Source organism: Schistocerca gregaria, chromosome 4, assembly GCF_023897955.1.
Source record: "Schistocerca gregaria isolate iqSchGreg1 chromosome 4, iqSchGreg1.2, whole genome shotgun sequence".
In the NCBI taxonomy this organism is placed as follows: domain Eukaryota; kingdom Metazoa; phylum Arthropoda; class Insecta; order Orthoptera; family Acrididae; genus Schistocerca; species Schistocerca gregaria.
The window spans coordinates 313,065,518-313,077,683 of NC_064923.1; the positions used below are offsets into that span (position 1 = coordinate 313,065,518).

The 12,166-nt window shown below is 35.5% G+C and overlaps 1 protein-coding gene across 1 annotated transcript in view; it reads right to left on the bottom strand.

Moving 5' to 3' along the window:
• The window catches only part of LOC126365880 (inactive tyrosine-protein kinase 7-like), a 457,269-nt gene that overhangs the window by 4,801 nt on the left and 440,302 nt on the right, over positions 1 to 12,166 (bottom strand). The window contains exon 16 of the mRNA XM_050008577.1: positions 4,282 to 4,560. Coding sequence (XP_049864534.1) covers positions 4,282 to 4,560 — 279 coding nt within the window. The remainder of the gene's footprint in view (positions 1 to 4,281; positions 4,561 to 12,166) is intronic.

Consider the following 12,166-nt stretch of genomic DNA (forward strand, 5'->3'; position numbering starts at 1 on the left):
TTTCTTTTAAACAGAACCACTGTGATAGCATGCACCATGCACAATGCAGTGGATCACAATCAACACTGACATGGCATCATTTCATGAGACTGCAGGAAACTTTGTAGTTCAGCAGGGGACACAGGAACAGAATCTGTTAGTATGCCAGGTCAAGTACTTGAATTAATGAACTATTTTACATATTTCATGTTCAATGGTTGGCTATGTGTCTTAAGTTTTTAAATGGATTCCACTAATTCAATACAATTTGTAAATGGAATGATAAAATTAGTTCCTTTATCCTCAAAAAAACTTAGGAGAGTGTTTGAGATTTATTATCACTATTGATTTTATATTATATAATTTACCCTTCTGTTTCTTATTATTAACACATACAGTTAGCTAAATTCACGTTTCAGGGATCATTTTCATGATAAATTGTGATTATGTGGAATGCGTCACTTTACATATTTACAAATTAATTTACTGTTTGAATGTATATAGCAAATTAATTTGTAAATATGGTTAGATGAAGCCATTTCTCAAATACACACAGGGGTTAGATAGTAATTCCTACCCACCACCTCTTACAGCTTAAAAAATAGAAATTCTTCTGAAGAATAGGATTTCCCGAGGAGTAACTTTTTCAGTTTATTTTAGAGGTTTACTTTGCTTCCTGTCAGACATTTCATATCACTGCATAAATGATTAAAAATTTTGGCTTCAGAATTGTGCACCCCTTTTAGTGCTAAAGACAACCATAATGTGTGGTAATACCTTCTAGTATTTTAATTATGTACATCATTTTTCCTTAGAACTGATAGCAACAAGCTTAATGAGGGAATAAATATACTGTAGAGCAGTAGTCAGAATGCCCAACTCCCTTAACAGATGTTGATACAATGACAGTGGGTGAGCACCACATGTTATTCTTACAGCACATGTCTGATGTATGAAGACTTTCTGCCTTGAAGATGAACAGACGCAGAAATTTCCGTAATTGTTGATATGCCAACATGGATTTTCTTAGAAAGCATTGCCCTAGAACATTACTCCATATGATGTTATTGAATGAAAATATGCCAAATGTGTAAATTTACAAATATGCTGGCCCCAAGATTTGCAATAATTCTAAGTGCAAATGTGGCAGAATCAAGTTCTTTTAGGAGTTCCAAAGTGGGCTTTTTCCAGTTTAAACTCTCACCACTATGAACACCTAAAAATTTTTAACTTCCAACCAATTTATTATTTCTTCACCAAGTGTTAGTTATCCCTGGTGTAGTACACAAGAACATTGTTTACCATTTTGTCTATGTTGTATGTATGTCTAGACTGATCACAATAATAGTCCATCCACAAAAAGAACTAATTCTGCCTGTTGTGTATTACACAGAAAATTGTTTGCATAAATGAGGAACAATAGTGAATTTAAGATTAAGCCTTGGGGAAACCCACACATGATTTCTCCACAGTCAGAAGAATCTCTGCTGATCACATTGCTTGACTTACTAAGTACAATTTTGTGCATTCTTTTGATTAGATATGACATTATACTTTGGTTGGATATAACATAAATTGCCTAAAACCTCAATTTGTCCAGGAGAATATTGTGATACACACAGTTAAATGCACTGCTTGTAAACTTTGGCGAGTGAGTATGTAAATAAAAATCTCAGTTGAGCAACTATTCAGAAACTCTAACTGATTTACTGAGTATGTTCCTAGAAGACATTATCTTCTCAAAGGTTTTTTAAAATGACTCATTAGTTTAACAGGTCAGAAGTTATTGGCATCTCCTCACTCACATATGTTATAGAGGAGTTTAGCATATTTCAATATCTCTGGAAAGATACTGTGAGTTAGTGATGCATTATATAGTTAAGATAATACCTGGGTCATTACAGGGGAACAAATCTCTTGCATTCTATTGGAAATAGCCTCAAATGCAGGTAACCTTTTATTTTTGAGAGAATATACAGGGTGAGTCAGAAGGAAAGGTGCATGCTTTGAGGGGTGACAGTGTTTCTGAACAAAAAACTTTGTATGGATGTATGCCCTATTCTGAATGGTTTCTGAGATTAAACTATATTAAATTTCCTCCAAAAATGGTCCAATTCGTTTTTTCTCTAGAACTAATGGTCTGTGCGAAGAGAGCACTAGAATGTTCAAAAACTTGGTCAGTGCACATGTGCTGTAGCTTATGAGTTTTTGTAGGCCAATATGAGGTAGCATATTGAGGGAGATGAGTAGGCCATATAATTAATGAGGAGGCACTGAATGTAATTGGAGAGAAGAGAGATTTGTGGCACAACTTGACTAGAAGAAGGGATCGGCTGGTAGGGCATACTCTAAGGCATCAAGGGATCACCAATTTAGTATTGGAGGGCAGCGTGGAGGGTAAAAATTGTAGAGGGAAACCAAGAGATGGATACACTAAACAGATTCAGAAGGATGTAGGTTGCAGTAGATACCGAGAGATGAAGAAGCTTGCACAGGATAGAGTAGCATGGAGAGCTGCATCAAACCAGTCTATGTACCAAAGACCACAACAACAACATTGGGGTAGCAAGCTGAGACGAACAGTTTGATACGGGACACTTATGGTCTATCAAGTTAGGAAATATTAGGCCTCAAGCTAAGGGATTTAACAAGGTGGAGGTGGTTCCTCTTGCTACAGTTATACTCCTTAAATACTCATATTTACTTCTTTTTTCAGTTATCTCAATGATACATATACTACAGTTACATGAAATAGCTAATTTCTTATTCAAGATGATGCTGCAAAACTTTATTGTTCACCAAGTAATTTCATGATTTATGAAAACAAGGGAATAATTAGTTTCCCTGAAAAAAGCAAATTTTAAATTTTGAACTTCTATAGAACATTTGAAGTTGTGATTTTCAGTGAGCAAACAGCTAGTTGTATATAAAATTATATAGCTCAGTCAAAAGCCCTCATGTTCCTCATACAAGTAAACATCTTACTTTTCCGGAAATTTCCTATTGCGAAAATTATTTGTAATCAAAGCTTTCATTTTCCAGAATGTTTTAATCTTAAATTTTGATTATTTCCAAAATTCAGTACCATAATTTTGTACACCTGATTTTTTTATTCTGAAAATGCTCACTTCTACTAGAAAAATGAGTTAGTTTATCATTTCTTTTATCTATAAACTTTTAGTTTTTAGCCAATTTTAGTAGGCTTTGTGAATCACCACAGGAGGATAAATAACATTAACATGGTTCCTATGATATGTCAACTTCCCCATTATCCAATCCATAGCTAAACAGACATGTTATTTTGCTCAGTACGCTGTTTTATCCACTGATTTTGCTATCTTTCCTATTGTAAATAAAAAAATAACAACAAATTTTAATTATTTTTTTGTAAGCACTTCTATGAATAATTGTGCAGGACAATGCTTCATGCAGTCCTCTTCTAGCAACCAGCATGTGAACATCCAAGTACCAACTGTGTCTGTACCATTATGACACTTTTTTGAAGCAGTTCATGCTAGTTATTCAGAGAATTAACATAATCTAGTTTACTAAGTGTTTAAAGAATATACAATACTATCTTGACAATTAAATTGTGACTATCTCTGTGAACATTTCTGTTTCATTTATTTAGTCAATTGTATACAGTCAATTAATAATGGAAAATGAACAGCTTCTAGTATGGTGACTGTGTAATCGAACCCAACTTCATGTTATATGTCTATCAGAAATGGATTCAGAAAGTGTACTGAAAATATGTTGTGATTGTCAAATATTTGTACTGTAATAGAAGTGCTGACCTGATATGAATATAAATTATGGTATATGAGCTGATTATCATGATATATGAGCATTAATAAATGTGGAAAGTTGTTAAGCTAATAACAGCAGTGTTGTGGTTGCCATTTAAAAACTTTTCAATGAACTACATTACAGCAAGGAGCTAGACAACAAAAAGCAGCAATACTCCACCAAGACATAAGACAGGTTAGTTATGTTCCAAATGGTTATAGATATTGGACATGCATATGAGGAAGGCACATCATATGTTACATTGCAGTGACAAATAAAGGGAGGAGAAAACTGAATTTTCATCATCTCTCTCTGAAGTAGAATGAAATTTCTGGTTAATAAGCAATCATTCACAATTTTTATGTGCTTTCCACAATTTAGGCAAAAAAGAAAGGTGAATGGATTATGGCACTATCTAAAAATGACAGCACTATACACAATAAACAAAATAACTGCTAGAAACTGTTAAAATGAAAATTACTGTTTACTTGAATGCACATGAATATGGTTTACCTGGTTATGATGACTGCAGTATTCTTTACTGTAAGTGTCCTTGCAAAGACCTGGCAAAGAAACTTTGACCGTGAGATTTGATGCAATAAGGCAGTTTCTCGCAGCAAGATCTCTGTGCACCAGTCTATGGTCGGCAAGATGCTCCATTCCTTGAGCAACTTGGTTAGCTAGTTGAATAATCTGTGTAACTGATAGCTGTGGAGGTTGAGGCCGCTGACTTTTAGTACGGATTCCATCTTTTCCTCCTCGTGTTGCAAGAAGGAATTGTTTGAGATCACCCTGCAATGTTTGCCGTTTACAGAACATGAAATATATACTAAAAGGCATTAAAATTCAACAGTCATTATTCTCAAATCTAAATGTGAGACTATTAACTTTTCCTGACAGTCTAATGCTGCCAGATGCAGAATAGATAAGACAGATTTTTAAATCTCTACAGTCGAGTCAGTGTAAGCTGATCCCTGACACTTGGCAACACTGTTGCCAGCCTTTAACTATGAAGTGCAAATGACTGCAGGTGAAAACGACAGCTATCTATAGAGCTCTGACAACACTGTCATTGAGATGTTTACAAAATCACATAATGTGACTAGTTGCAGTAGGCACGTGAATCTATTGTGTCAAGCCCACTGCAACTGTCAAGGATCTCCTTATTACAATGACTTGACTGTAGCTTTTCAGATTTCTCCACCACAAACGAGTCCTGAATTCAAGAACTCCATGTCTGTTTCTTCTGATTTGCACATTTATTTAGTTAGCACAAGTTGTGATGTGATGACGAAGAGAAAGTACAGTTGGTCAAAGCAATTTCCCATGAAAGGTTAAGGGACTGGATTCAAGCTCCATTTCAGCATATGGTTTTAACACATTGGAAAGTTTTGAGATGGAATTTTCAATAATCTTTCACACAATGTTCCTCTTTGGCTCAGCACGAAGATTGGAGACAGGTCCATTGCAGACATTGTAATGTGTCAGGTGAAGAAACACTGCAGTGAAGTGACCAATGCCAAAACTGATGTATGTCCTAATTCATAGATAGCAAAAAAGACAAACATTTTGTAATTACTGTTAAATTTGCCAATCTTAATTTTAATAAGCCGCAAGACTACTAATGTTTCTATACTTTAAAAAGCATGTCCTGTTTTTGTAGAAGATTTTGGAAAAATAGTAATTTCAAATTTCATATCTCGAAAGTAACTGTTGTGAAATGTTAATCACTGAAACAAGAATCTGGGGGAAAGTTAGTAGTAGAAGTTTTCCCACAATTGAAATGAAAAGTAGAATCACTCTGGTTTGACTTTTTCAGAAGCATATTTTATTCATGTTTGTACTTAAAATGTGCTTATACCGTGATTGCATTTGGATGAAATGTATCAATACATTTTGAAATGCTGAACTTTATATCTGCAGTCTTACAGTATTGTAAATGTTAATTGTAAGTTTTTTTTCTTAAACATGTTAATAGTGACATATAAAACTGCAATTCTTGTGTGATATAAATAATAGGGTGTCAGAGCCCCAATCAGGCAGTCCTGAGTCAGTAGGAAGGCAAGCACAGCTTATATTCATTGTGTCAACAGATGATGTAATGTGAAAAGTTATGTTCCAATACAGTGTCAAAATATATAAACCAGTCTCCCTTATTTAGTTAGAGAGATCATATGTGCATTAATAATCAGTTTATGCTATCTGCAGTGAAGAAACATGCTGACAACAAAGAAATTACTGGTTAAGTATCTACATCATGACCACTTGCTACAATGTTTATCAGTAACTGTAAAAATCTCCACACATTACTTGAAGTAAATTAGAAGCCAATTTTAATGTAATTTTTTGAACCATTTAAATCAGACTATTACAGATAAACAATATATTAGATTTTCCTTTCAATGTCAAATATGTTCCCAGACCCATTAAAGATTTTCATTTTTGCTGTTTCAGTTATTTTCTTTTACTTCTATCTATGCCTCTCACATTTCCTATTTCTACCTACTCCTTACCCAAAAACTAACAAGTGTCAGCTAAAGATATCATTGAGTCAGATGAAATGTCCACATTTGTCTAAATGAAAATTCACAGTGATAATACTAACACATTTAAAAAGTTGGTTTCTGTTTTAACCTCCCATAGAAGCACATCTCTTTAAATAAAGTTTCTAAGAAATAAGGATGTTTAAGAGAAAGGTTACTCACAATCCACAATGGAGCAGCTGGAAGTAGCATTTATGTGTGCATGAAATGTGATTGCTTGTGTGAATGTGTGTGTTTTTCTTTTTCTGAAGAAGGCTTTGGCCAAAATCTCAATGCATAACACTCTTTTCACTGTACCTGTCTGCAACTCAACATGCCATCTTTAGGGTGAGTAGCAATCTATCTTCTTCAAAATATGGTCAATATCTACAATTTCTGTTTCTCAAAACCTGATACATAATCTTCTATCAAGCTGATTACACTGGTGCCTCTATAATTATTACAATTTTGTCTGTTTCCTTTTGGGGGGGGGGGGGGACTTACTACAAAAATATTAAAATCCTCTGGTAGCTTTTCACCATTCCTCATAAGTTTATTAAAGAAGCATCCCATAAAATACTTGGTTCATATTTCACTAACTCCAGTCCAGTGGATTTAATTATGTTTTATCCATTTGACAGTTTTTTCTGCATCACTGGTTCCACATTCAGAGTAGTGGCACCTTTCACCTGATATACTGTCTATTTGTGCTTATTTCTCTTCTTATTCAATAATTTTTGTACAGCTCCTCCCATTCTTGTACAATAATTATTGGAACATTATCTTTTTCTACTCTGTCTGCTCTAAGGTGTTTTATTGTTTTCCAGGTGTCTCTTACTTTGTGATCTCCTCACACATAACCTGTTTTTCTCTTGAAATTTCTTTTTTAAACCACTCTGTTGCACCCTATCCTCACCGTCATGTGTCTTAACTACTTCTGGTACAGTTGTTTCTTTTCTTATACTACTTCTCCCATACCCTCTGTCCACGATTCCATAATTGTATTCTTAGAACCATCCTATATTCGTACAGTATCTCATACTGCATTTTGTCTCCACTCTTTCATCTCATTGTACAATGTTGCAGGCATGGATTCATAGATGTCCGTAATATTATTTAATTTGTAGGCCACTCTCATCTTGTACAGATATCCCACGAAATCGTATTGTGAACTTTTCAGATTATATCTGTGTTCTTCAGTTATTTTAATGTTCACATCATGCTTACTGTGCTTGTCGATTTTCCTTTAGTTTACTAGAACTACTGCTTTGACTCCAAAATGGTCTGACCTAGATTCTACACTTCTGTAGACTGTAACACGTTACACCTTTCATTCTAAATTTTGCAGTTGTATCATGGATCTTAAATTATTTGCAGGTTGCACACAGGTATGTTTACGCATGTCTTTGTGAAGAAAGTCACTGTCCTGTATTCTTAATGAGAGCACTCCACAAAAATCAACCAACCTTTGGCCACTTTTGTTATCTATTTACTTGTTTTAAGTTAATAAATGTGGGAAGCTGCAACAGAAAAAATTAATACATTTTGGCATTTTGTGAAGTGCAACCTACTGCATGTCTGAACATGTAAAGCAAGTTGCCAGTTTTTGAATCATTTGGATATCTTATCAAAGTATGACTGGGTATTTGTGCAACTTTTTTCAGATACTACTTCATTATAGATAACCTCATCATCTGCAAAAAGCATGATGCTACTATTACTGTACTGGTCCATACATATTTCATGCCAAAATATACACAAAATCCTTAATTTTGAAGGGAAGAGAGAGAGAGAGAGAGAGAGAGAGAGAGAGAGAGAGAGAGAGAGAGAGAGAGACACTCAGTAGAGGGAGGGGGGGGGGACAAAAAAAAGTGCATTACCCATTTACAAGGATTGTTCAGAATATATTCATATTTGATCAAATTTCTTATGAAATACTGTAGGTAATTTACACAAAAATGCAGCCTCCTCCGAGTGCTATTCACTTCCCTACAACTATTTGTTTCATCCCTTTTAGTATTTTTGACACTCTCCTCTCAAAGCATGTTGCCCTCACTACCATCAGGGTTCTGAACACACATCACTTTTTGAATCCTTTGGTGACAGAATCTGCTGATACTGTGTACCACAAAAAAATAATCTACACACAAAGGCTGACTGATGGCCTTTTAATCTTACCGTATGGAGAGAGTATATGATTGCATTCTAAAAGCCAGCTGGAATAGTGTTTTTGGATATGCTTTTTAAATGGTTTGTTCATAATGACAGCAAGCACCTGAAGTTTTGAAGTCATACTTTCAGGTATAACAGTTACATTTGTCTTCATCACAGCAACTGTATTTTTTGCACCAGGTGTGCGGTGGCCTTTAAAGATATTTGACAGTAGCACAGCTCTATTACTGAGCAGCACATCAGATCAGTGAATTCAAACAGTAGCGAGCCAGTCCATCATAATTTCTGCTGTGATGCATCCTTCTCCTTTGCAATTAATCACTAACTCCTATGAGAAATTTTCCTAGGGCAAAAATTATGTGCTTCAGACTTACGCAGGGAACAGCTTTCCTCTGTCTGAATGAACTGCATAACATCAAGGTATTCTTTGTTTTTCATTTCCATTTGCTGACATTGAGATTCTTTGAAACACTTGAGGCACTGCTTGGAATTTGTCGAAAGATGGGATTCGGTTGTCATTGTCATTATGGCATACAGAGTAAGATTGCATGCTTCTGGAAACAGACAAGATTGTCTGTAATGTCTTCCGGCAATCTTTGTGCTAGTGAAGCACTTCATCTAATAGAGAAGCAACTTCTGCACACAAACCTGTGGCACCATATGATACTCCCACAAAATTCTGTTTGTAGTATGTTTAAGGTCTTCAGTTTTACAAAGCCTTTAACTGGGTTATCTGTCGATAGATGAGTAACACAACTTTACTTATATCTTTGGATTTGAGGGCTAAGCTTCATAACAGTAATGACTTTACAGAGACATCTGCAATCTGAAGAAATCCTTTCGTAATTGGGCCATTTTTACTTCACCACTATCAGCTCAAAAACGATTTTCAGGTTTGAAAAATGCAGACATTTTCTGCTCTAATAGTCATAAAAAATAATTTAAATTATATGTGAAATTTAATTTTGGTGCTGCTTCCTAATGTTGTTAATAATTGCATTGGTCAACAATATAAATGATAAAAAAGTAATTTTATCTGATTCTTATGTATTTGCAACTGCCCAATCCAAAAATGAAGTCAGAAATGTTCCATTGCACACTGGGTTTTGTGATATTGAGAAATTGTTTTCTTTCTTATTAGCACTGTATGTAAATTGTAGTGATTAAATGAATAAAATATTATATAATTGGATAAACAATTGCCATATTTACTTTGGGTGATTGTTGTCTGTGACTTCAGGAATGACAACAGTCTTCAACAACTAACTGTTCCTCACAATTATGGTTTACCTGCCCAGTACAAGGTTTGCTCCAACAACAGATAAGAAAGAAGATCTGTTACAAATGTGAAGTGTCCCACTCAGTTGGGACAAAGGAGTTGAAACTTTATTTAATGAAAGAAGCTAATCCTGTTTGTTTTTCAGCTATCAACTGACAAGTGCTGTGTCAGTTAAAAACACTGGACTCACATTTGGGAGAACAACAGTTCAAACCAGCATCTGGCCATCTAGATTTATGTTTTCTATGACTTCCCTATGGCATTCCTGGCAAATGCCAGGATGGTTTCTTTGAAAGAGCACAGCCAATTTCTTTTCCCATTCTTGACATAATCCAAGCTTCTGCTCACTCTGTAATGACCTTGATGTCACTGGGACATTAAACTCAGTCTTTCTTCCTTCCTTCTTTTGTCAAATAATAGTGCATTTTATTAAACACTGTGTTTTAAAAGGGAGAATGTCTCGCAAATTTATAATGATAAACACAAATTTTGTTACATTTGAGGAAAATTCTGCAAAAAAGTGCAGAGGCAAAATTTGACTCCACAAATTAATATGTGTTGTTTTGACAGTGAAATAGCCCAGAATAAGTTTTGGGCTCCTAAATTGTTGTGGCAAATGTGTAACATTATTAAATGGCTGATGAAAGGCAACACCTCATTTGCCTTTTGCAGTTCCTATGATATGGTGGAAACCTAAGGATGATGTAACAGATTGCTACTTCTGCTTGATAAATATGAGTATATCTGGAATTCGTTCAAAGTCCAAACATACTGTTAAACATCCATTTTTAAAATCATCAATTCAACCAGTGGCTCATGTACCAGGTCTTCCCATACCAACTCCATCAGATGACAAAAATGTGACTGAAGATTTTGAAAGTGTTTATAACATTAGTGAATTACAACATTAGAGTGACCCACCCACATTTTGTGGAAGTAGTTACTACAAATTAGCCTCATTTTCTAACACAGAAGGATCTTAATGACTTGTTAGTGATCTCGAGTTACCTAAAAGTAAAGCAAAATTGCTTCCTTCCATACTGAAATGCTGGTACCTCCTGCAGGATGGCACCAAAGTTAAGTTCTATCTGTGAATTCCAAAAGGTTTTTGAGCATTTATTTTCTGAGCAGGTGGACATATATTTCCGTAATAATTTTGATTCCTTGATGGGGTCACTGGGTGTTGGGTCACTGGGTGTTAAGCTTAAATCTGAAGACTGGCATTTGTTCATTGACTCCTAGAAAACCACCTTGAAAAGAGTCTTGTTACATACAGTAAATAAGTTTCCATCCATTCCTGTAGCTCATACAGGTGATATGAAGAATAGAAAGAAACTTCCACACGGGAAAAACATATTAAAAACAAAGATTCCAAGACTTACCAAGCGGGAAAGCGCCGGTAGACAGGCACAATAAAAAAACACACAAAATTTCGAGCTTTCGCAACCGGCAGTTGCTTCGTCAGGAAAGAAGGAAGGAGAAGGAAAGATGAAAGGATGCGGGTTTTAAGGGAGAGGGTAAGGAGTCATTCCAATCCCGGGAGCGGAAAGACTTACCTTAGGGGGAAAAAAGGATAGGTATATGCTCGCGCGCGCGCACACACACACACACACACACACACACACACACACACACACACACACACACACAAACACACACACACATATATATATCCATCCATACATATATGGTGTCTGTATATGTATGGATGATTATGTGTGTGTGTGTCCGAGTATATACCTATCCTTTTATCCCCCTAAGGTAAGTCTTTCTGCTCCGAGGATTGGAATGACTCCTTACCCTCTCCCTTAAAACCCACATCCTTTCATCTTTCCTTCTCCTTCCCTCTTTCCTGACGAAGCAAGCGCCGGTTGTGAAAGCTCGAAATTTTGTGTGTGTGCCTGTCTACCGGTGCTTTCCTGCTTGGTAAGTCTTGGAATCCTTGTTTTTAATATATGATATGAAGGTAAGTTACATGAGCATGCATCACCTGCTATCCAGTACCTGATATGATAACTATTCGTAGTAGATTACTGCAGATTTTAAAGTGACAGCTATACTACTTGGATAATAGCTTGGCTGTAAAGAATTTTGTTGCTTCTTGTGCATATCGGATAGCAGAGAAAGAAGTAATCATTATATTAAGAAAAACTGGCCATAGAGAGAGTCATTCAGTCCAGGAAAGGAAAATGTTTCCATCAACCACTTGTAAGAATCAATGAGATCTAATTAAATATCAACCAAGGTTTGATTAAGAATGTAGTAATATGAATCAATCATAATGGGATCACATTGTTATTCCTAAAAACTAAGTTCCCAACCAGGAAACTACAGTCCTGAACATTACAGAGAACCAGTCAGTAAGCTGATTGAGAACTGAACATCATGAGATGATCCTCAAGCAAAGTATACGTACATTTTAGGT